Raw genomic sequence first — 25,786 nt, forward strand, 5'->3', positions numbered from 1 at the left:
ACAACTACCTTTGTATTTATGTGAAATCACAAATACTCTGTGTAATTGCTGTTTTATTGAGATTAATGTTTCTAAAAATCGATTCCATGCATGCAACAAAATGGAGTTCATACAGTGTCATCTGGAAATGGTGAACCAATATACCTGCCTGACGTCAAGACTTACTGCTATGCACAGTGCTTGACCGGAGATCAGGTGTCCTGTGTCCTGCAAGAATGGAGCTATGAGAAGGTCCGCCTGGCTGAAACGAGCCTCTAAGGATACAAAAGAGACAATTAAGATTCAAAGTTCGACTTAATTCAGTTCATTACGCTGCGGTTCTTGGTGCTCTGACTCCACCTGACGTGTTCACTACAGTCCTGCGTACATCGTCTCATACGCCAAAAGCTGCGTGTGGAACTCAGAGCATAAGACACACGAGCGTGTTTATTCGTGCATCATAAACAGCTTTTAGCAGTTATCCACAGTGTTGGGAAAGCAACAGGCCACCATGGGAGAGGCGTCCGTGCGTGATTCATTTATGTGGCACTAATGTGACTGCGTGTGCACCAATAAGCATCTGTTTGTGTCTGCAGATGTACAGTGCTAGACTAATTACACACAGACACCTGTAAACAAACCTGCTCCATTGAGCAACACCAAATTAAAATAAAGTCAGGGTGTACACTATGTTTTAAGCTGTAAGCGTGCTAGCATTAAGAGCATGTCTTTAATTTAAAGCCTTTAATTTCTTTCATACACACAATTTCTCTCTGATCATTTTCCATTAGGCTTAATGTTCAACTCCACCCATCACGTACCTCTCTCTCTTAATAGGTACTCACACATACACACACACATGCACACACACACACACACACTCGCTCACACACTCACACACACATGCACACACACACTCGCTCACACACACACACACATGTGCACACACTCACATACATGCACACTCACAAACACAAACACACACACACACACTCACACACACATGCACGTGCACACACACACACACACACACACACTCGTGCACACACTCACACGCATACACACACACACTGTAACAAGAAAAATCTAAAGACCTCTGATCATAAAATGTGAAAACAAGGATATATTTCATGACATATGTAAAGGCAATATCTTTTAATCCCTTCAAAACACATGCAAAGAAAAATAAAATTTCTAGCATAAACAACGCCAGATTGTGATGGCTTACATTAACACCCCCAAATATGCCCAAACATCTTATTTTGAATAATTCATATCATTTGATTTGTTTACTGATGGATGGTTAAAGAAATTTACAATCAAAGTCACTCTGGTGACGTGGTTTCACAGGTTCTGATCAGTCCAGACAATATTCCATCTCCTCATGTACTTCATTGCATTTTATGGCCCGTTTCAGTCTGTAGATGACAGCACTCCCAGAACACTCTCTTGTGCTACGGTGTTGACAAGGAAAGACTTTCATAACCTTCTCTGCAGAGACGTTGGGCTGATGGAGCAATCAAGAAAAGTGCCATCATCATTGTTCCAAAGTATAATCTGGCAGAATCACTCCATGACCAATCCGGATATAAGGATTTTCTCCTGATTCTTATGTCACATATGCTAAGAAGTAACATTTGGTGTGACGAGGCTCCATAAAAAGCCACGACAGATCCCATATAACCCCCCTTTATTCCAGCCAATGAAGGAGACTGGACTTGTACATACAGTACTCTGTTTCTCCAGATCTTGGCTCTTTGTTTCGTGGGCCAGAACCGGCGAGAATGGAGCATGCGCAGCCATTCACCTTTGCTTCACCTGACAAGGTGTCAGTCAATGATGACATCATGCCGAGGATGGGATACACCATCTTGGCCGTCATCATTGGCGTCGTTTCTGTTTTCGGTATCATCCTCAATGTGGTCGTGATCGTGGTGACGTTGCGTAACCGACAGCTGCGGCAGCCCCTGAACTTCGCCCTGGTCAACCTGGCGGTAGCGGACCTGGGCTGTGCTTTGTTCGGCGGACTCCCGACCACTGTTACCAGCGCCATGGGCTACTTTAGTCTGGGCCGGCTGGGGTGCGTTTTGGAGGGCTTTGCAGTTGCCTTCTTTGGTAAGTCTTCAACTCACCCAGCCAGACTATTTAAGCTTTTGTTTTCATGGCAGATGTTTAATCTGCAGGTATTACAGTTGATCTGCTGGTTAGATGAACCACTGAAGGGCTGCAGAATTTTTTTTAAGGATTCAGTTGTTCCCCATTTAACTGTGCTATGAGTGCCTGTTGTCAGCCCTGGTGGAATAGTGATCAAAAAGCACTTGGAGAACTATTAGTGTCACCATTAACATTAATAGTCGAGGCCCTTTACAGCCAGTAAAAATTATCTAATGATAAACCACAATGAAATAATGATCACATTGTGATTAAAAAGTTCTATAACAGCACTGACTGGAATGGTATTGCTCTGCTAAAAATGACCCGGCCAACTTATTACACCTCCGACAGGAATCGCGGCTTTGTGCTCAGTCGCGGTCATTGCCGTTGACCGCTACATGGTGGTGTGCAAGCCTGCGGGCGCGGTGCTGTTCCAGACCCGGCATGCTGTAGCCGGCGTGGTGTTCTCCTGGGCGTGGTCTTTTGTGTGGAACACCCCGCCGCTGCTTGGATGGGGCAGCTACCAGCTGGAGGGTGTGATGACCTCCTGTGCCCCTGACTGGTACAGTCGAGACGCAGTCAATGTCTCGTATATCATGTGCTACTTCATGCTCTGCTTTGCCCTGCCCTTTGGTACCATCGCCTTCTGCTACACGCGCCTCCTGTACACCTTACGGCAGGTAGGCCAAGAACTCACAGTCTTTGCAAGCATCGTTTTCAAAACAGTAAAGTCCTGACGGTGGTGTTGCTTAAAGGACACATGCAGAACGCCTTTCAGACTTTCAGGACCTCAAGCATTTGAGCAGAGCTTAGATAGAACAAGATACATTGTGAATAATTTGAGACGAAGCAATTCAATCTAACATTTTATTCCATTTTAGGAGAAATGTCCCAAATCTCAGTTTTCCCTACATGCTTCAGATTATCCATAAACTGTCAAAACATAAAGAAATTCCTTTACTGCCTTATCGTGGACTTGTAGACGGAAAGGTGGTGTTTGGCGGAGAGACGCATCTGTTTCCTTGGAATAAATTAAGTGTCTAGATCCTCTTCCAAACCAGGTAGCCAAGCTTCAAATGGCAGGAAGCGGGAGCACGGCCAAGGCGGAGGTGCAGGTGTCGCGCATGGTGGCGGTGATGGTCCTGGCCTTCCTGCTCACCTGGCTCCCCTACGCCAGCTTCGCCCTCTCCGTGATCTTCATCCCTGACCTCCACATCGACCCGGTGATCGCCTCTGTCCCCATGTATCTGGCCAAGAGCAGCACCATCTTCAACCCCATCATTTACATCTTCATGAACAAACAGGTGAGGATGCAGTCTGACCTTCCTCGGCTAATTCACAGGCACTAGTTACAGGCAAGAAAATCTGCGAAAGCGATACTGCTGTTATTATGAACTTGGTGGACTTCCACAAACGGGGTTTTGGAAGTTGCTGTCCTTCTTCATGGACAGGTAGGTGTGGCAACCATAACTGAAGACACATTTCACCAATAAATAATTGCCAACCAATTTCACAGCAGGAATGTTTGTGGAAGAAGGAAAAGACCTTACAAGCACAGTCCTTAAAGAGTGCTTTTGGTTTCATGCAGTGTTTAGAGTTTGTGCTAGATCTTGGCAGGATGGGAGCATGTTCATGTTTTTAATCCTTGGAGATCTTCAGAGCTTTGAAAGAGTTTGTTCACTTTCTCGGGTTTGTCCCAGGTTTTCTAAAAAGTGATTCCCTGGCTCTAAAAATGCACTTTAACTATTTACATTGTAACGTGGAACCCTGCGGAAGGTGATCTACTCAATTTCTACAGAGTAAAATCACCTTGCACTGAAATATTGACATGCTTGCATTTTAATTACTTAAAATTAACGACAACATTTTAAAATAAATAAAATATTTTAAGTTTCCTCAAGGCTCACTCTGGAACTACCCCCAACCCCCCACCCCATCTCTCTCTCCCACAATGCTTAGTTCCGGGACTTTGCCTTGCCATATCTTTTCTGTGGAAATAACCCATGGGCGACCAAGAGAGAAGACTCGGATGTGGAAACTACACTAACTACAGTCAGCAAGAATAACACAGTGTCACCCACTTAACCTGCTGTGACCACATCTACCACCAGCACACGCTTCCATGCAGACAGTATTTCACTACGTAGGTCATCAAATACATTCTGACAAACTGAAAGAGAGAGTGCACTCAGATCATGATTTGCCTCTGCTATTAAAAACATTTCAGGGTTGTTTATTTGCCCTCTTAATTAACTGTATTAATGTTAAATGCTTTGGTCCCCTGATAGTTTCGCTACAAATTGGTATATCTAAATCCTAAGCTAAGCTAACTTTGTACTCCTGGCTCTGGTCTTATTAGACCCATAATATTTAAAAGCCATGTGTCTTCATTTGTCATCTCTTTGTTTGAAATAATAAAATAGTGCTTGGATTTAAATAAAGAACAATTCAAAATTGCTTTAATTGATCTCTATTGCCTTTGAAAAGTAAAGAGAATATTGCAAATCCAATATTTAATTCCCAGCTAGTCAACACAGACTAGTACTACTTCATCTTTTCCTGTAACGGTATAGATCGCAGGAGAAAGGGTGTTGGGTGCAGACTGCAGGTTAAGGTGAAAGCAATGACCCTGAAGAGTGAAGATATCCCAAAAGAAAAATAAGAGCCGTTCGACTGTAGACAGCCTATAATTACCTCTATCAGTCATAGCAGTAGAGGGGGAGAGGACACTGATGTCAGGCACTGAGTGTTTCCACTGAGCAGACCTGAGACCTAATTAGGACGTTAGCAGCTAGTTTGACTCATTTCTGCTAGTCAATTTAATTATGGATGTACATGTAGGTTTGCAACGTTTTCATTGTTGCAATGAATTCAAACATTGATTCATATTCATGTTCAAACAGTACAAAGTGATTCTTTAAAACATATGCACACTGAACACTCATCATTGCATTAGCTTGACTATTCCAAGCTAATGAATATGCCACATAACTACGCATAACTATAATGAATATGAATCAATGTGCACTAAATGTGTGCATGAAGTTCCGTTTTGTGATATTTATGCATGGCTTTAATGCATGGCTGTATAAAAATTGATGTTTCCTTAGTTGTTTAATGGTTACGCACGAGTTCACCTTTACTAAATTCAGGCTACAAAATAATCTTCTAAGCAATAGTGCCATATCTGCTGTGGGCTAGCTGTTAGGCAAATCACTTATAGTTAATCAGTTTGTCTTACCAAACAACCACATACTTCACTTTTTCCTCTCTGGCTAAGACTTATAGATGGAGTTGGCCAACTTTGCTGACTTAGTGTGAGATTTTCACTGAAGGACAGAGAGGAAAAGCAAGCCTAGCCCTGGACCTACTCGTGCAGAAACAGGGGGCTAGGATCAAGTGGTTAGGCCACGTTAGGGGAAGGGGTGTAATGGAACGGGACCCAAGTCCCCCCATTCTGACGAGATTCACCACAGGGAAACTCTACAGTGCTGAAACCACAGCCCCGTGTTTACTAGTGTTTTAACATCCTCTTCTAAGTGTAGCACCTGTGTCACACTAGTGGCGACTTACAGTACACAGGGAGTTCGTATCGCGACGGTAAAGTTAATAATATCCTGATAGCACACACACACACACACACACACACACACACACACACACACACACACACACACACACACACACACACACACACACACACACCAGCACCAGTGTTACTACAACTACAACTGCGAGCGGATCTCGGACATTTCACCCGCGGACTGATACAGTAGCCAGTGTCAGCAGAGGGTTTCAAACCGGAACTAGATTATCAGCGTCGCAGCGAGGGCGGGGTTTCAAACCGGAACTGGATGATCAGCGTCGCAGCGAGGGCGTGGTTTCAAACCGGAACTGGGTCATCAGCGTCCAGCGTAAACATCAACAGGGACGGTGTGAGATGGTGTACGTGTCTAATGGTGAGCGGCGGACGCATTATTTAACATGTCTAGTTTATATATTATTATTATATTATTATTATTATATTATATATTATTATATTAGGATGCTGGACACCTCCGCGCTGCCTTCATCGTCCTGTCAGTGAACGGGAACTAAGTAAAGCTGGCGTTAGCTAGCCTAGCTGAGGCGGTGAGACAGACAGCTAGCTGGGTTAGCGCAGTGCTAACGGGACTAGGTCCGTCTGGGCCGGGACGACCAGCTGGGGGTTGGACTGCGGTCCGTTTACATTTACTCTCACTTTATTTCAGGTCAGGTCCTGGACAGTAGGACACAGTCTCCGTGGAGGTTGTCCTTCTTTAGCGACCTCTTCTGGGGTGTGGTGGAGTTCATTGGGCTGTTGTGAGTGTCACTGTTGTCTTGTATCAGTCAGTTATTTCATTTAACGCTTCACATTTACACATGTTTAAACTGAATTACCTTCCAGCTTCCAGACTATTGTCCAGCCAGACCTGTCCAAAGATGGGAACTCGGGTGCATCGTCACGCTTCAGTGATGGCAGAGGGTAAGACCCAGTGGGCCGGAACAGATCACAGAAACCCCCAGAATAGCTGTTCAGGTTTCATACCACTCTTTTAGTTTCGAATACATTTACTGCTGAATACATACAGCAGTAACTTCAGGGTGATTAGTAATATATGTACTTATTAGACTACTCTGGAAGTGTCTGCTGACTGGCTCGCACAAATTCATTCAAAAAGGAGGGACACGATTTTATGAGAGGGTTGTGGAATTTGTATAATTACCCTGACACGGTCATCATCTTCATCTCCAGCCCTCCTGGTTTCCCTGGCCGCAGACGTATGGGCCGAATAAATCATGGTGGGGGCCCCACTCCCCCTCCAATGGGAGGTGGTGGATGAGGAAGGTGAGGAAGAATTTGCATATAAAGTCACACACTGTGTGGACTAACTTCTTTTTATGGGCTTAAAATGATGTCTTGTATGATTCTTTATTTGCCTCGCTTATTTTCTTGTCTTTTGTCAACAGGTAAACGCCTGCACTTTGATGCAGGCGTAGAGGGGCGTGATGTTTTGAGCTACGGCTACACACCAACTCCCAAAGCTGTCCAAGGCAGTGGGGCTGACTAGTGATGCCAAGCTTCTCACACCCTTCACCCTCAGGCTGCTTCTGCATAACAGATTCATGATGCTGCTCTGGGAAATCCTGTTTATAGGGGCCAGAGTGGCTGAACTCAGCAGCAAAACTCCATCTTTCTTTTTGAGCCCTCCTTAAATACAATAAAAAGCTGCAGGATGCGGAGAATGATCTCATTTTTTTCTTTAAACTGTTATAAAATGTATTCCCGTACAGGAATAAATTTGCATTGTGGAATTGAGGGATGTGCTCGTATGTTTTATTTTTGTTCACGTTTCTTGTAAATGTCTTTCAGTTTAAATTCCTTGGGGGATTTTTTCCTTCAGTTTAGCAATTGTGTGGCAGCTTCTAAAGGAATTCGGTGATGTCTTGTTTTGCACATATATAATGTATAAGTGGTTACCTTCAAGTTTCTCCAAAACTGGGTAGTTTTAATATTAGCTAGTGTAAATGAAAATATTTCCCTTTTTTGATCAGAGGAAATTGTTTAGACTATTTATGCGATGCCCACTTTATTCAAGCTGAAATTGGTGAAGTTGAGAGATAAATGTCTATACTGTCTCTTTAAAAATGCTCAGAACTTGAGCAGTAGAAGACAAATTAACAAAAGTTAATGTACAGATTGTGATTTCTAGTTTTGGTGGGCTGACATGCTAGAAAAGCGATGTACAGGGGTTTGGTTGAAGTTGTATGACAGTGTCGATATGTACACTTAATGGCCAAAAGTATTAGTGAATATGGAGTTCTGGTGCTTCAGCCACAACCTTATCTAACAGGTGTGTAAACCAAGCAGATTGCCATACTCAGTCTATATACATACATACATGGGTAGTAGAATGAGTCTTGCTGAAGAGCTCAGTGACTTTGTGGAAAGTGGAACTGGCATAGATTACCACTTTAGCTACAATCTGCCCCATCTGTGAAATGGAAGTGCCTAGAAACAGCGACAGGACAGCAGGCCATGCAGACTCACAGACCAGGCCTGTCATGTGCTCACGCAAACCTCAAACAGCATGTCAAACCTGCCTCTGCAGGCAACAGCAGCACTAGGACTATATGTCAGCAGGTTCCCATAGTTGAGCAGCTGCATGTAAGCCTAAGATTACTGTGCGGTTCCCAACATCAGCTGAAATTGACGAGGAAGAAACCAATCGTAGGTGAGCAATGGGTTTCTCTGTAGTAGCCACTAGTTTTGCACTCATGTGTGTTGACTGCTAGAGATATTCAGTCGGTTCAACCCCTAGAATATGAAGTCTTTTAAGTGTCAGAAGTAAATTCTAAATTTAATCCTTTTATAAATTCACCAATATATGAAAGTTCTAAATTCCCCACAAATGTTTAGACAATTATGTGCTACTAAATATATCAACAATCTGGGAGGACATGCCTATGCCCCCTGACCATAAATACCTGTAATTATTATTATTATTATTGTTACTGGAGTGTGATAATCCAATAATCTGATGGTCTTGTATCCATATAGCACATAGTGTATGGTATTAGGGTAGTTGGAGTGGGCGTGTAGGTTTATCACACATCTGACCGGTAGGTGGCGGTGTGTCTTCAGTGGCGCTAATCTCCCACTGTAACCACAAAAGAAGGGAAATAAGTTCAGCTACATGCTAACGTTTGAACGCACTTCCCAGACCTCTGTGTCCATCAGTTACGCGTCGGAAAATGACACAAGCAGAGAGAGAACAAGAAAACGAAAAAGAGAAAGACAAGGAAAGGGAGAAAGAAAAGGAACAGCGCGGAGTGAAAAGACCGATCGTTCCTCCTGCTGTACCAGAACCTTTACAGGAGGTACGAGAGCTGAGTAGTTACCGTAGTAACCGCGCTCGCGCTAGCTGGGCTGGGCTGAGTGAGTGAGTGAGTGAGCGAGCGAGCGAGTGAGTGAGTAAAGGAGTGAGTGAGTGAGTAAAGGAGTGATTGAGTAAAGGAGTGAGTGAAGGAGTGAGTGAGTAACCGAAGGAGTAAGTGAAGGAAGGAGTGAGTGTGCGTGTGAAGGACTGAATGAGTGAGTGACTAACTGAAGGAGTGAGTGAGTGACTGACTGACTGACTGAGTGAGTGAATGAGTAAAGGAGTGACTGACTGACTGAAGGAGTGAGTAAAGGAGTGACTGAAGGAGTGAGTGAGTAACTGAAGGAGTAAGTGAAGGAAGGAGTGAAGGAGTGAGTGAGCGTGTGAAGGACTGAGTGAGTGAGTGACTAACTGAAGGAGTGAGTGACTGACTGACTGAGTGAGTGAGTAAAGGAGTGACTGACTGAAGGAGTGACTGACTGACTGAAGGAGTGACTGACTGACTGAAGGAGTGAGTGAGTGACTGACTGAAGGAGTGACTGACTGAAGGAGTGACTGACTGAAGGAGTGACTGAGTGACTGAGTGAAGGAGTGACTGAGTGAAGGAGTGAGTGAGTGAAGGAGTGAGACATGGTGGACGATGTCCATCTAGAGTTTGAGTTTAATGACATTCATGTCTGTTATAAAAGTATTTTATATCCACAGCTGCTTTGGTTGTTTTAAGACTGACAGGTTACTGACAGGGTGCCCCGCTAACGGTAGTTAATCTAGGTTGTCTGACCCACTTGGGAACGTGGCCAGGGGGCCCATCTACACTCATAATAGTGAAGTTACCAAATAGCGTTAATGAATTATGTGGGTAAATCATTCATTTTGAGGAATACAACTTGCATAGCTATTTTAATGAAGATAACACTTCTGGGGTTTATAGCTAGCTATTACATATATAAAGAAAGTTAATATGGTAAATTTATGAAGCAGGCTGGATAGCTAACGTGATTCCCCATATGGTGTTGAGCGTGACTTTAACACCGATGACCCGTTATTCTCTGTCAGCAAATTCAGACCAACTTCATTGTGGTAATCAACCCTGGATCACAAAGTCTCCGTGTGGGGCGAGCCACAGACACGCTGCCCGTCTCCCTCCCACATGTCATCGCCCGCAGACACAAACAACCCGCTCAGTGCCGATATGAAGATCCGTGGCTTTTGCGAGAAGGTCTAAACGTAAGTTCAAACACATCTGTGTTCGCTTGTTTTCCTGCCACAGTCTTTCTCCTCCAATAAATCAAACACAGGCGACTTGAGTATCACGTACTTTAGCATAAATGTGTAACTGAATCATTCAGTAATGGTGAATACTGAATGTTTTAGAGATGACATTCAGTATGGATCTGATTTGAATATTTAACACTGCATTTTTATTTTGTTTTACTTTAGAAACCAGAGAGTAATGAGCAAAGGCAGAATGGTCTAAAAATGGTGGACCAGGCCATCTGGTCCAAGAAAATGTCCAATGGTGCCAGAAGAACTCCAGTTTCTTCTGAACAAGTACACACTCTTTAATCATTAGAAGAACTCCAGTTTCTTCTGAACAAGTACACACTCTTTAATCATTAGAAGAACTCCAGTTTCTTCTGAACAAGTACACACTCTTTAATCATTAGAAGAACTCCAGTTTCTTCTGAACAAGTACACACTCTTTAATCATTAGAAGGCTTTGGGCACGTAGCCGAATCGCTGAAGTGGTGAAACACGTGTGTCTGTTAACAGGCTAGGATGTACAACAGGCAGATCCGGCCAGCCATTTTGGACCCTAACTCAAGACTGAAGTGGACAAACACAAGTCATCAGCCAGAGTACCTAGTAGGAGAAGAGGTGAGAAGACGGTGGAGTCATTAAACCCATACATGGCTGTCGTAAGCTTGTTGGCATATTCTCACAATGATACATGCACTGAGCTTTTACTTCATGCTTTTTATTACTGGCAATAGAATAATGAAGGAATGTTTCGAGCACTAAAATCTTGGAAGTTAATATAATTTTTTCCCTCTTTTTTGTTATTTTTCTCCCGTTTTTTGTTCCCTCTCTACAGGCATTAAATGTAAACCCTACAGATCCCTACAGCATCCACTGGCCTGTGTGTCGAGGTCAGCTGAATGTCCACAGTGGGCCCGGGGGATCACTGACTGCTGTACTAGCAGACCTGGAGACCATCTGGTCCCACGCCGTTCAGAAACTTCTAGAAATCCCTCTCAAAGACCTGAAGGTATGTTCCCCGGTAAGACCTGGTGGCGTTTCGCTTGTCGTTGGTTAGCGGATGGGCATGATTCGATGTTGTCCTGTTCTGCTTGGCACTCAGTATTACAGATGCATCCTGTTGATCCCAGACATCTATAATAGACAGCATGTGAAAGAGGTGGTCAACGTGCTGCTTCTTAAGATGGGCTTTTCAGGTAAGAGATCCATAGTGATATCACCAGGGAACTCATTATTCTGTATGGACCTTGGGAAGGTTCAAACACACGGAGGTGTTTTACATGGAAGGTTACACATAACCTGCAAATGACCTAGTTTCACAATTTACAACAAAGAGAACTGTGTGTGTGTGTGTCTGTGTGTCTGTGTGTGTGTGTGTGTGTGTGTGTGTGTGTGTGTGTGTGTGTGTGTGTGTGTGTCTGTCTGTCTGTCTTTAGCTATTGTGGTACACCAGGAGTCGGTGTGCGCTACGTTTGGCAGTGGTTTGAGCAGTGCATGTGTGGTCGATGTAGGGGACCAGAAGACCAGCCTGTGTTGTGTGGAAGACGGTGTCTCCCACCGTAACTCCAGGTAAGTTAAAGATGAACGATGCGCTTTTCTGTGAAGAAGGAACAGGGAGGATTGTTACAGAATTGAGGATCCTTTTCGTTTGACTGCCTAAGATGGAAAATGTACCTCAGTGGATGAGGGAAGGTTTGGCTTGTAAAGATTTGAAGTCCTTTCAGTAACATGGATTGAAAGGTAGGGGGCGATCTTTCCTTTGCAAATTGACATTCTGATCCAGTCAGAAATGCACTTAGAGCAGTTACTGTGTGTTACTGGAATGCACATTGTGCTAGAACAGAAATGGTTTCATAAAGAAAATAATAGAGTGAAAAATAAAAAGATTGCTACTGCTTTTGCGAGTCCTGTTTTCATGCATACAACTAGTCAGTTACTACATGTCATTTTAATAAAATACCTTGACATATGACCTTTTGTACAAAGTGACAAAGACCAAAGAACAGTACTGTACTTTTAGTAGTACTCAATATGGCTTTAAATTTCAGTACACAATCTGGTGAAATAAAAAAAAAAAAATACATGATACACTGTTGTATCATTCTGCCTAATTAACCATCTTACCATGTCTACGAATGATCCAGCCATTCTGGGTGGGCATACTGAGGAAGAGTCAGTTGGAGCGTCACATATGCAGTAGTGCCTGCTTCCCCACCCGCAGGCTGTGTCTGGCGTACGGCGGCTCCGACGTGACCCGGTTCTTCTTCTGGCTGATGCAGCGAGCGGGTCTACCCTACAGAGAGTGCCAGCTGACCAGCCGACTGGACTGCACCTTACTGCAGCAGCTTAAAGAGACCTTCTGCCATCTGGACCAGGTATGGGTTCGCGGGCCGTCCCACCCCTGCAGTTCTGAAAGGGCTTCGGAAATCCTAAAGACCTTTTCCTCCGCAGGACATCTGTGGACTGCAAGACCACGAGTTTCGCACTCGTTTCCCAGAATCTCCGGTGTTCCTATACCAGTTGCGGCTGGGTGATGAGAAATTGCAGGTAAGCACCTACGTAGGGGTTTGGGTGTGTGCGGAGAACAGCACCAGCATTCTGTGTGTGTACACAGTTGAAACGAAGTTCTCCACCATCCGGCTCCTACCCTGAAGTGTGTAGGTGTGGTTGTTTAGTGTAACAAGTGCAGAGTCTGTTGTCATTTATCATTTCAACTGGTGTGTATCCGCTTATTTCAGTTCCTTAGTCAGTTCAATTCACAGTTCCGATATGGGTAGGTTTATTAAATTTAATATTAAATTTATCTAAATTCTATTGCATAGTCCAGTGTGAGTCATGAGAATATTTCTAACCAAATTTGTAAAGTTCCTTAATTCTAAAATAGGCTGCTTTTGTCAGTGATGTACCGTTCTGCTATTGAGATTCATGGTTTATCCTAGTAAATGAAAATACTAACTGAAAATACAACTTGGATGTTGCCTAATGGAGTTCCTCTCTAGTGGGACGGGGACGGGTAGAGAAACACAGGGTTAGGTTTAGAGAAGTATTTCCCAGAGGGCTGTTCTGTCTTTCTCTACCTCTCTTAAGTCCACAAGCGCTGTGCCAGCTCCACCCCATATCTCTACCCCACCTAAGGCCAAACTTCCTCCAGTCTTATCGACAACAAGTTTGCCAGTCCTGACCAATCAAACATAACCAGTATGTGACCACCCTTGTATCAGTAACACCACAGGTATTTGGGTAGAGGAAGATTTCACAGGCCAGAGTTTGTCTTTGTAGCAGATTGGTAGCATAATATGCAAAGGAAGTTGAAGTGCAGTCTTTAGAAGGAAAATATGAGGACATTTAAAGTGAACTTTAGGGCTACATGGTGGCATTCCTTAGTTGTGGGTTATTTACTTTTCTATTTTCATGCTGTTGCCCTTTTCGCATCTGCTCAGTTCTGCGTTTTGTTTTTCTCTAGTGAATTATTTTATTTTTATTTTTATACTTACCTCGCGTCGAGTTCTCTCCGCGTTTTCCTTATTTTTCTCCTCGGGTTTTTTCCCCTTTTTGAGTATACTTATTCAAGGGTGTTTTTCTTTCTCGCTTTTCCCGCATTCCTTGTGGCGGAGGTTTCAGTTTATTGTTTTTTTGTTTGTGGTCTGGCATTTGGGCTCCTATAACAAAACCCCAGCGGTTTGTGCGTGTTCGCACACCCCGCATGACAGAACAACTCAGCCAAAACATGGACCCAGCCACACCACAGGCTGTAGCGGAGCTGAGGACTGCTGTAGCCCAGCAAGGTCAGTTGCTGGGCAGTCATGAGCAGACTCTGCAGCAGATATTGGGCCAGCTTCAGAACCTGACCGTAACACTGCAGGCTGCTACCCAGGCTACACCACAGCCTAGTGTTCCCCGTGCACCCGATTTATCCACTATCGCGGCACGTCTTGAGCCCGCCCTACCTGCACCTAGACATTACTCTGGGGATCCAGAGGAATGCAGGGGATTTTTACTCGAGTGCTCCTTGGTGTTTGAGCAGCAGCCGTCACGGTTCCCCACTGAGAAGGCCAAAGTAGCCTATGTGGTAACACTGCTCTCTGGCAAGGCGTTGGCGTGGGCAACCCCGGTTTGGGAAAGCCAGCCTGAGCTGTGTGCGTCGTTCGACCGCTTTTCCGAGGCCATGCGGCAGGCCTTCCACCATCCTGACTCAGGCGGAGTAGTGGGCAGTCGGTTGTTGCGCCTACGCCAGGGTAGGCGATCCGTCTCTGAGTACTCCCTGGTGTTCCGAACGTTAGCGGCAGAGAGCAAGTGGGAATCCGCAGCCCTGCTGGCAGTGTTTCAGACGATCTCGACGCATACATTAACCTCGCGGTACGGCTGGAGAACAGGCTGCGGGAACGCACGCAGCGGCACCGGTCCCACAGCAACAGCACCACACACACTCCTAGGGCTAACCCTCCTGTCCCGAGCGGCGAGGCCAGGGAGGATAACAGGGAACAGCCCATGCAGATAGGGCAGACCCGGCTAACCCCACAGGAGAGGCAGACGCGTCTTTCCGAGGGTCGGTGTATCTACTGTGGTGACCTCGGTCACAAACTCTCCACCTGTCCAGACCTGCAGGGAAAAGCAAAGGCCCGCCGGTAGACAGGAGATCTCCGGCGGGCCTCTCATGTTCTCCTCACTACACAGGTTTGACTCTCCACACAACTCTGTCATGGCAAGGCACCGGCGAACATCGACAGCTTGCCTTTATTGACTCGGGGGCAGCAGGAAACTTTATCGACGCCACCTTAGTTAGGGATCTCGGGGTGCCTCTGGTCTCACTGCAAATGCCGCTTTCTGTTGCCGCTGTAGATGGCAGGTCGCTATCTTCAGGGGAGGTCGCTGACCAAACCATCCCCGTGGAGCTGTCTATAGGAGGACACGTTGAGCACATCACCCTGTACGTCATCAGCGCCCCCAAGACCCCACTCATCCTTGGCCTTCCATGGCTTCAACGTCATAACCCAGAGATAGACTGGCTTAACCTGACAGTCAGCCGATGGGGGCCTTTGTGTAAACAAACCTGCCTCCGTACTCATAAGGCCGGTGCCCTTGACGGGCGGTCTGAGCCCGTCGACCTAAGTCAGGTCCCCTCTGACTACCATGACCTTAAGCAGGTATTCAGCAAGAAACAGGCTAGCGTCCTTCCTCCTCACAGGTCCTACGATATAGCTATTGACCTGCTGCCTGGTTCCAGTCCTCCCCGGGGAAGGCTGTTCTCTCTAGCGATGCCTGAACGTAAAGCCATGGAACAATACATCCAGGAGTCCTTAGCGGCCAGTCTCATTCGGCCATCCACGTCCCCAGCTGGGGCGGGGTTTTTCTTTGTCGGGAAAAAGGATGGGGGTCTAAGACCATGCATCGACTACCGGGGGCTGAACAAGATTACAGTAAAAGACCGTCACCCGCTGCCTCTTATGACCACCGCCTTCGAGTCCCTACAGCAGGCTAGGGTCTTCACCAAACTCGACCTCCGCAGCGCGTACAACCTAGTTCGGGTGAGGGAGGGGGACGAGTGGAAGACAGCATTCATAACCCTGTCCGGTCATTATGAGTACCTAGTCATGCCGTTCGGACTCATGAACGCCCCCGCTGTCTTCCAAAGGTTCATTAATGAGGTCCTGCGAGAAGCTCTAGACCGTTACGTGTATGTCTACCTCGACGACATTTTGATATACAGTCGCTCGCAGCAAGAACACGTCAAGCATGTCCGTCGGATTCTCCAGTTGTTGCTGGAGAACCACCTCTACGTTAAATTAGAAAAGTCAGTGTTCCACGCCACTGAGGTACCCTTTTTAGGATTTGTTGTTTCACATAACAAATTAGCTATGGACCCTGCTAAAACCAAGGCCGTAGCTCAATGGCCTGCACCCACAACGCTTCGCCAGGTACAGCGGTTTCTTGGGTTCGCCAACTTTTACCGGCGATTTATCAAAGACTACAGCAAAGTAGCCGCCCCTCTCACCGCCCTGACCAGGAAATCCCCGGGGCCGTTTGTCTGGACCCCTCAGGCCCAGGCTGCCTTTGATGCTCTCAAAACGCGTTTCGTGACTGCCCCGGTTCTCGCCACGCCCGACCCCGAGCTCCCTTTCACCGTAGAAGTCGACGCCTCGGACGAAGGGGTCGGGGCGGTTTTGTCTCAGCGGTCAGGGACGCCACCTAAACTCCGTCCCTGTGCGTATTATTCTCACCGTTTGTCGCCTGCCGAGCGTAACTATGACGTCGGGGACAAAGAGTTGCTGGCGGTTAAAACCGCCTTGGAGGAATGGCGGCATTGGTTGGAGGGGGCCAAACATCCGTTCCAAGTATGGACGGACCACAAAAATCTGGCCTACCTCCAACAGGCCAAACGCCTAAACCCCAGACAGGCTAGATGGGCCCTGTTTTTTAGCAGGTTCGATTTCGTCCTGTCCTACCGCCCCGGGTCCAAAAACGCCAAGCCCGATGCTCTGTCCCGCCAGTGGGAGCCACAGGCCGGTTCTGTAACCCCTGGCACTGTTTTGCCAGCCACCAAGATCCTGGCTCCCATTCAGTGGGACATCGAGGCTGCCGTCAAGCGGGCCCTCGTGGCTGAGCCCGACCACGGGGGTGGGCCGCCTGGGCGGCTGTACGTTCCCTCAGGCCAAAGGAACGGAGTCATGCAATGGGGCCATGCCTCATTGTTTGCTGCTCACCCCGGGTCTTGGCGGACCACCGAACTCATCCGGAGGAAATTTTGGTGGCCCAGCATGGGTAAGAATATCGAGGGCTTTGTTGCCGCGTGCACCGTGTGTACTAGCAGCAAGGCCTCCAGGTCCAAACCCTTGGGTCTCTTGCACCCTCTTCCGGTTCCCTCGCGTCCATGGTCTCACGTCTCCATGGACTTCATAACCGGTCTGCAGGCCTCACGAGGTAACACGGACATCCTGGTTATGGTAGACCGTTTTTCTAAAGCAGCCAAGTTCGTGGCGTTGCCCAAGCTACCGTCAGCACAGGAGACAGCACGATTGTTCATAGAGCACATAGTCAGGGCACATGGGTTCCCAGTCGACGTGGTCTCCGATCGAGGGCCCCAATTTACCAGCCGTTTCTGGACGGCCTTTCTCGGACTGCTGGGAGCCAAGGCTAGCCTCTCCTCAGGGTTTCATCCCCAGTCCAACGGCCAGACCGAGAGGGTTAACCAAGACCTGGAGCAGACGCTTCGTTGTCTGGCTTCCGCCAATCCCTCGACCTGGGCCGACCGCCTCGTATGGGTGGAGTACGCCCACAACACTCTGTGGCACTCGTCCCTGGGGATGTCCCCATTCGAGTGTCTTAACGGTTTCCCTCCTCCTATGTTTGCCGACCAAGAGGACGAGGTCACGGTTCCTGGGGCTCGGGCCCTTGTCAGGCGGTGCCGGATGGCCTGGAAGGGTGCCCATAGGGCCTTGTCTGCTTCTGCCGCCCAGCGTCGCCATGCCGACAAGCACAGACTCCCTGCTCCCTCGTTCCGCCCTGGTCAGCGGGTCTGGTTGTCCGCCAAGGACCTGCCGGTTCGTGGGGGTACTCGGAAGCTGGCCCCACGATACTTGAGGCCCTTCAAGGTGGTTCGGCGGGTCAACCCCGTGGCTTATCGCCTGGCGCTTCCTCCTTCTCTTCGGGTCCATCCGGTCTTCCACGTGTCCAAGCTGCGGCCGGTTCTGTGTGCCCTGCCTCAGGCTCCGGCGCCTCCGGCTCCACGCATCGTCGGTGGGGGTCCTGTCTACACTGTCCGGCGTCTCCTTGATGTGCGTAGGGTTCGGGGTCGGGAGCAATTCCTGGTGGACTGGGAGGGTTACGGGCCGGAGCATCGCAGCTGGGTTCCGGCTTCGCGCGTCCTGTGCCCTGACTTGATCCGGGATTTCCGTCGCGACAGGGCCGTCGCTCTTGGCCCGCGGGGTCGCGGTCCTAGGGGGGGGGGGGGGGGGGGGGGGTTTCTGTCAGGGCAGGCCCCGGCGCTGCCCCACCCATGTCCACCAGAGGGCGCTCGCGGTCCCCTGTCAGGGCAGGTCCCTCCTCTACGCATGCCATGAATACCAGAAGGCGTTCGCATTCCACAACTCTCAATCAGCGAAGATGAGCCGCAGCCGGATTTCACCCTTCTTAAGGAGGCCGACTGCGACTAATCTTTGCTGAGTTGTTTGGTCTTTCAAGCGGTCAGCCGGTATCGTGGTTTCCATTGCGTTACTTTCTTTGCCTTCTCTACAGTGTTTTTTTTCTCTCCGCTATCCCCTGTCGTTTCGAGTGTTCACTCCTGCGCCCCTTTGGGCCATTCTCAAGTTTTCGTCCCGCTATATTTCTTCCTATTCCAGTTTTTGGTTTGATTAGGAAGGGTTTTTGTTTTTCGCCGCTTTTGGCTGGATTGTCAGTCCTTCCCTGGCGGTTTTCATTTCCTTCTCTCTCTCCCGTTTTGTCGCGTTGACTTCGTTCCGCGTTTTTGGGTTGTCTTTTGATTTCAGTTTTTCTTATTCGCGTTGATCTCATTCCGCATTCCTTAGTTGTGGGTTATTTACTTTTCTATTTTCGTGCTGTTGCCCTTTTCGCATCTGCTCAGTTCTGCGTTTTGTTTTTCTCTAGTGAATTATTTTATTTTTATTTTTATACTTACCTCGCGTCGAGTTCTCTCTGCGTTTTCCTTATTTTTCTCCTCGGGTTTTTTCCCCTTTTTGAGTATACTTATTCAAGGGTGTTTTTCTTTCTCGCTTTTCCCGCATTCCTTGTGGCGGAGGTTTCAGTTTATTGTTTTTTTGTTTGTGGTCTGGCATTTGGGCTCCTATAACAAAACCCCAGCGGTTTGTGCGTGTTCGCACACCCCGCATGACAAATATCATTATTTTAATAAATCACCCACCATTCATGGCACCTGTATGTGGAGATGCACTTTTAGCTTCATATTTCAGAAATGCTTCCTTATACATGTACATATAAGGAAACATGCCGTGTTGTTCTGTATGTGACCCAGACTTCTGTTTGACTTGCGCGGTCCACTTCACTCTCCCTTCTGCCCTCCACAGGCGCCCATGGCTCTGTTCTACCCTGCAGCGTTTGGGATCGTGGGTCAGAAGATGACCACTCTGCAGCTCCGCTCCCACGGAGACCCGCAGGACCCTCACGACGAACACTACCTGCTGAGCACCCAGAGCAAACAAGACCAGGTACGTCACGTTCATCCTGTGTGTCTTCTTAATTACTGCAGACTGAAGGTCACCGTCTCACTTCTACACGCGTATCTGCTGTATTTGCAAAAGACGTTGTGTAGGGACATCTTTGATCTAAAGAAAGGGAAAAAAGGCAGCCAATGATCGATTGATTGATTGATTGATTCCTTCCTTCTGTCTGTCAGTCGTCCAAAGCAACGGAACGAAAGAGTCTCTCTAAGCCCTCTGGCTTTGAGGGAGAGAGCAGCAGTCAAGGAGGAGATCAGACAGACAGAGGAAACCATGGCCAAGAGGCGGAGCTGGGACATGCACAGGGGGAGTGCATGGTGGGCGGGGCAGACCCAGAAGACACGCCCTCTGTCCTTTTGTCCAGAAAGTCAGCGGTGTCCCAGTTTGAGGGCAAAGCGCTTGGACTGGATAAGGCCATCCTACACAGCATAGACTGTTGTGGTAATGTTCTCTCCTGCTGTCGATTGTTTGTTTGTTTGTTTGTTTGTTTGTTTGTTTCCTCCATAGACATGTTCACATAGTGATGCCTGCATCTCTGGAGAACACACAAGCCGAGTTGTTTTAGAACATGTGGAAGATGTAGCTTCTTGAAATGTTCACATTAGCTTGGCTGTTTGTTCGTGCTGGTGTCGGGGACCACGAAGAGCAGATGATGGCGAGATGTTAAACCTTAGGCAGTGTATACAATGGACACTGCTTCTCCCTTGACCCCTACTGGGAATTCTTAAAGCCACCAAGATGGCCGACATGGGATCGGCCATCTTGACTGCACTTGATTGCGCAGCAGATGAAAACTGGAGCCAGAGTATGAAAACGGTGTGGTCGTCTGCTGCTGTAGCCCATCCACCTCAAGGTTCGACGTGTTGTGTGTTCAGAGATGCTCTTCTACATGCCTTGGTTGTAACTACTGGTTATTTGAGTTACAGTTGCTGTTCTATCAGCTCAAACCAGTCTGGCCTGGTCTCCTCTGACCACTGGCATCAACAAGGCATTTGCACCCACAGAACTGCTGCTCACTGGATATTTTCTCTTTTTTGGATCATTCTCTGTAAACTCTAGAGATGGTTGTGCGTGAAAATCCCAGTAGATCAGCAGTTTCTGAAATACTCAGACCGGCCCGTCTGGCATCAACAACCATGCCACATTCTTAAATCACCTTTCTTCCCCATTCTGATGCTCGGTTTGAACTGCAGCAGATCGTCTTGGCCATGTCTACATGACTAAATTGGCTGATTCGACATTTGCGTTAATGAGCAGTTGGCCAGGTGTACCTAATAAAATGGCCGGTAAGTGTGTGTGTGTGTATATAGAATGTTATTAGAAGTGTAAGTTGAAATGGGTGTGTTAAAAGTACTGCAGCCAGCCACTAGAGGGCATCAGACATGCAGAGGCTTCACTTCCAGTCCACTTGATTACAGTCTGGTCAGAACTGTGAGCTCTGCTCATTTCCTGCTTGTGGGGGCGTTTGTTGCAGCTTCGGACGAGACCAAGAGGAAGATGTACAGCTCCATCCTGGTGGTGGGGGGTGGACTCCTTTTCCACGGGGCCCAGGAGTTCCTCCAGCAGCGGCTACTCAACAAGATGCCTCCATCATTCCGCCGTCTTGTCGAGAACGTGGAGGTCATCACACGGCCAAAGGTATCCGTGCAGATGTTTGGGCATTATTTATTAAAACACCGTGTTGGGTATAACACTCATTAGACATGAAACTTTGTGTTGTAAATAGTCTACATCGCTGTCTGAAAAGACACGAGGCTGAAGTTGGTTCCTTATTCTCCAGTGTCTTATTCGCACTTTCCGTTCCACCTTAAAAAATAATGCGGTAGTTACTTTACGTCGCCGCGACAGAATGTATTGTACGTTTCTATGGCTGTATCTCCTGATTCTTACATCGTCTCAGAGATCTGACAAGTAGGTTTCATTGACCACATAAGTGATTGTATAAATCCAGAAGGAGAAGAATTTTAACTGTAGAATTTTTTATTTTATTTTATTTTTTAGGTTTTGCAACTGGAAAAACACAATGAATTACATAACTGCATAACCTCAACAGAAAATAAGTCATAAACAAACATGTATGCAATTTAAACATCTACATACATATGACTGTGTAATCCAGAACTATAATTCCCATTCCCCCGCCACCCCGGTCCACACCCCCCCCCCCCCCCTCCCCCACTGCCACCTCCCTCCCCGCCCCCATTCCCCATCCCTTGGTATGGTTCCGCCCAACACAATAACGATCAACCAATCAATCAGTCCACCAACCAACCAATCAATTAACCAACCAACCAAATATTTTTAAAAAATAATAAAAAATAAATAACAACACAGCCTCTCCGGACTTACTCTGGGACTACTATTGGTGTTTCTTTGATGAAATGAAGAATTGGACCCCATGTCTCATAAAAAAGGCACTAAGAACCATTCAGAGAAAATCTTAACTTTTCTAGCTTGATACAAGTTCAAACTTCCTGAACCCATCTATCAAACATGGGTGGTGAGCTGTGTTTCCACTTAAGTAGAATTAATCGCCTCGCCAGTAGTGTAGAGAAGGTGACAATTCTCTCGGCTGGCTTTGATATGTGTACATTGTAGGGAACACCAAACAAAGCAGTTATAGGGTTGGGATCTAAATCCTTTCCTAGAACCTTCCTGAGTAAGTCGGAGATTTGAGACCAAAAATCCTCCAATTTAGGGACATAACCAAAAGATATGTACGTGATCTGCAGCTGACTGTTTGCACCTTTCGCATGCATCACTCCTGTCTGGGAAGATGTGCGCTAATCTGGCCTTGGTAAGATGTGATTTTTGTACTATTTTGCACTGTAGGAGCCCGTGTCTGGCACAAATTGAAGAAGAATGAACCCTTTTCAATATTTGGCACCATAGGTTATCTGAAATATCAATTCCCAGGTCTCTCTCCCAGGATTCTTTACGGGGGTCTTCAGGAACAGAATGTATTTTACTTAATAATCTATAAAGACGTGATGATATATGCTTTTGAGAAAGATCATAACTAAAGATTTGGTCAATGTATGACTCAGGAGGGCGATTAGGGAAGTGGGGAAAAAGTTTTTGCACATAGTGTCTAATCTGAAAGAATCGAAACAAAGGAGTATTGGGCAGACTGTATTTGACTGACAAATCAGAAAAGGACATGAATATATTATCTGTATACAAACCTTTTGTAGACCAGGTAGAAAAAGCTGGGTCAGTGCGTGAAGGGGGGAACCTGGGGTTATTCAGAATAGGTACATTGGTAGTAGATTCATGTAGCCTGTAATGCTTTCTAAACTGGCACCAAATCTTAATTGTGTGTACTACCATTGGATTTTGAAGTTTCCTGATGTTAAGAGGGAGTTTCTTGTTCACCAAAGCTTGTAGTGAACCTTGTGCCATTTGAGTCTCCATGTGGGACCAAGGAGTGTCTGTATCTGAAATTTCAGCATTAACCCAATATAGGAGCTTGTTTATATTACATGCTCAATAGTAGAGTTAGACATTTGTCAGGGTTAGGCCTCCATCTCATTTGAAAAGCTGTAAAACAGATTTCCTTAAACGGGACTTTTTGTTTTCCCAGACAAATGACCCCAGCAAACCTTAGAATATTTTTATAATCATCCTGTGAACTTGGTATGTCAGGCGATAGAATCTGTCCAGTATATTATACTTTTGTGATCTTACATAAGTTTTCATCTTCAGATCCTCAAAATGTTTAAACATCTGACTGTAAGGGTGAATATATAACAATTATAAAAATAATTTCCCAGTTGGACTTGTTGTTTCTAGTTCACTCTTTCACTCTTTATGTTCTAAATATAGACAAACGCCATATCAACTGCATATCAACTGCACTTTTGAACATGTAATCCGCTAAAATTAAACGGGTTTATGAAAAGAAAGTACTAGAATGGGCCTTTGCTTGTGTTGCTGCATGAAGTGCTAATGCATTTGTGAGACTAGCTGTACCTCTGTGTGATGGCCCAGTATAGTGCTTTCCAACTTTCTGTAGTCATGAAGGTCTATAGTAATCTTTTTTAAAAGGGTGTCGTTCAAGTTTCATAAGTTACACAATTTATACAAATTCAGCATTCCACATGGCTTGTTAGAATATTTGCAAACAGCTCTTCTTTGTTATTTACAACAGCATTATCCTCCAGTTTCCATGTAATTTTGGTGAAAGTTGTCTGGCACAGTATCAAACAGATATCAGAGACTATTAAAGATAAGGTGATATATGATATATGAGACTATATGGTAATTCTACTATAAATCTTGCTGATTAGACTGCGTATTTGCTCTGACTAGCAATATATATAAGTATGCCATTAAAAAATGCAAATAGTAATGCATAAACAAAATTGAAAACAGATTGTAAAGTTCTGAGTTGCTGATGAACAGAGTTTGAGAACAAACAGTTACAGTTACACAAGCATATATTATCATTACTTCATTAGAGAAAATTAATAATGATTAATAATTCCCTTTATTGATTATGAATCATTCCAATACCCAATTTCCAATACAAGCGCAGAAAGAAAAAGTCTATTGGAGTAGGCTAAATTATGTTTCATGTTAGAGTAATATTTTGAAGATTACCGAGCAAGGACAGAAAGGACAAAACAGAAAGTACATAAATTTGAACTTAAGTGCCTAAAAAGGGCAAGTGAAGATAGTGCAGTAAAATGTCACTGTACTCACAAGTATACAAATGGGTTACACTGGTTTAATTAATTGCCTGAAAGTTTGACAATAAGCAACTAATGGCATAGAAAATGAGTAGAAAATCAAATGGTGATAATGAGGAGATAAAACCGTATGAAATAAGACAAAAATAGAATATACTGAACAGATTCTATCACCTGACATGCCAAGTTCACAGGATGATTATAAAAATATTCTACAGTAAAAAATCTTCTTCTTCTGGATTTATACAGTCACTTATGTGGTCAATCAAACCTGCTTGTCAGATTTCTGAGATGATGTAAGAATCAGGAGATACAGCCATAGAAACTAAGACAAATGTACTGTATGCACTACATTCTATATCGCCTGACATGCCAAGTTCACAGGACGATTATAAAAATATTCTACAGTAAAAAATCTTCTTCTGGATTTATACAGTCACTTATGTGGTCAATCAAACCTGCTCGTCAGATTTCTGAGACGATGTAAGAATCAGGAGATACAGCCATAGAAACGTACAATACATTCTATCGCGGCGACATAATGAAACTACCGCATTCTTTTTTAAGGTGGAACGGAAAGTGCGAATAAGACACTGGAGAATAAGGAACCAACTTCAGCCTTGTCAAAAGACTATTGATTGCTTCATTTGACCTCTTATTGAGTTGTCTAAAGTGAACCTATTTTTGGAGAAGTACCGTTTCATATACGTAGAAGACACTGTTGAGTCATTAGACATACAGGTAGCTGTGGTTGTGTGATGCAAAAAAGTATCAGTTTACAAGAAATACTATAAATTTCCTTCTGAATTTCAACTTTTGCCCCCTTGACAGGCTAATTCAGTACAGTGTAATTTTGTCACAATACTGCATGTCATAATGCGGATTTTGAAATCCTTTACTACTAAAACTATGTTTATATGTGGTTTAAACAAGTTGGGTTTAATTCTACCCAGAAACGAGCCTTTTCCAAAAATAGACTAATTTACATTAAAGCTGCTTAGCTGAAGAAAGAGTGAGTGTGTGTGAATATAAACACGATTGTGCAGCATCCTTAAACCAGTACACTAGTACACCGCCTCTGAGCTCCTCGATCCAGATAGTGTGGATGAATCTTGACCATACATACAGTACACCGACATACTGTAGATTTAAGCTGATTGGTCAGTTTTAGGATAAGAACACTCCTAATGTCCGATAAACGCAGCGAAGAAACACAGTTCATCAGCTGGTCTGTTAAGTATCTGGCAGTACACATCGGGTTACAGTAAGGACAACACACGGTGCAGGAATGACCCGCAGTGTCCCCCTTCAGGACATGGACCCTCGGGTGACCGCGTGGAAAGGTGGAGCGGTGCTGGCGTGTCTGGACACCACCCAGGAGCTGTGGATCCACCAGAGGGAGTGGCAGCGGTTTGGGCCACGCATGCTCCGTGAACGAGCAGCTTTCGTCTGGTGAGGCGTGAAGGTCGGAGGGCGAATTGTGTAAGAAGCACAATTTCACTGTGAGTTTTAAGTACCTGTACAGCAGCTGTATAAGTTATTTGTTAATGTAATAAAAACAAAAAAAGCTGTTCATGTGGGGAGTTTTTTTTTTTTTTTTAAAGAAGTAATT

The 25,786-nt window shown here is 45.7% G+C and overlaps 3 protein-coding genes across 3 annotated transcripts; all 3 read left to right on the plus strand.

Annotated features, from left to right (window-relative positions):
* The first annotated feature begins 1,826 nt into the window (after positions 1–1,826).
* parapinopsina (parapinopsin a) lies at positions 1,827–4,265 on the plus strand. Its single transcript, XM_077003047.1, has 4 exons — positions 1,827–2,094; positions 2,485–2,813; positions 3,195–3,437; positions 4,093–4,265. Exons 1-4 carry the CDS (start codon positions 1,827–1,829, stop codon positions 4,216–4,218), a joined length of 966 nt encoding a protein of 321 aa, XP_076859162.1. The 3' UTR covers positions 4,219–4,265.
* A 1,689-nt stretch (positions 4,266–5,954) lies between these two features.
* On the plus strand, positions 5,955–7,004 carry selenok (selenoprotein K). The gene is made up of 4 exons (XM_077003048.1): positions 5,955–6,092; positions 6,384–6,474; positions 6,560–6,637; positions 6,908–7,004. The coding sequence occupies exons 1-4, from the start codon at positions 6,074–6,076 to the stop codon at positions 7,002–7,004; spliced, it is 285 nt and encodes a 94-aa protein (XP_076859163.1). The 5' UTR covers positions 5,955–6,073.
* A 1,814-nt stretch (positions 7,005–8,818) lies between these two features.
* actr8 (actin related protein 8) lies at positions 8,819–25,747 on the plus strand. Its single transcript, XM_077003043.1, has 13 exons — positions 8,819–9,033; positions 10,089–10,259; positions 10,473–10,583; positions 10,806–10,910; positions 11,128–11,301; positions 11,395–11,488; positions 11,729–11,861; positions 12,514–12,667; positions 12,744–12,839; positions 19,331–19,471; positions 19,660–19,924; positions 20,958–21,121; positions 25,487–25,747. The coding sequence occupies exons 1-13, from the start codon at positions 8,908–8,910 to the stop codon at positions 25,628–25,630; spliced, it is 1,878 nt and encodes a 625-aa protein (XP_076859158.1). The 5' UTR covers positions 8,819–8,907; the 3' UTR covers positions 25,631–25,747.
* The last annotated feature ends 39 nt before the right edge of the window (positions 25,748–25,786 follow it).

Source organism: Brachyhypopomus gauderio, chromosome 4 (assembly GCF_052324685.1).
Source record: "Brachyhypopomus gauderio isolate BG-103 chromosome 4, BGAUD_0.2, whole genome shotgun sequence".
In the NCBI taxonomy this organism is placed as follows: domain Eukaryota; kingdom Metazoa; phylum Chordata; class Actinopteri; order Gymnotiformes; family Hypopomidae; genus Brachyhypopomus; species Brachyhypopomus gauderio.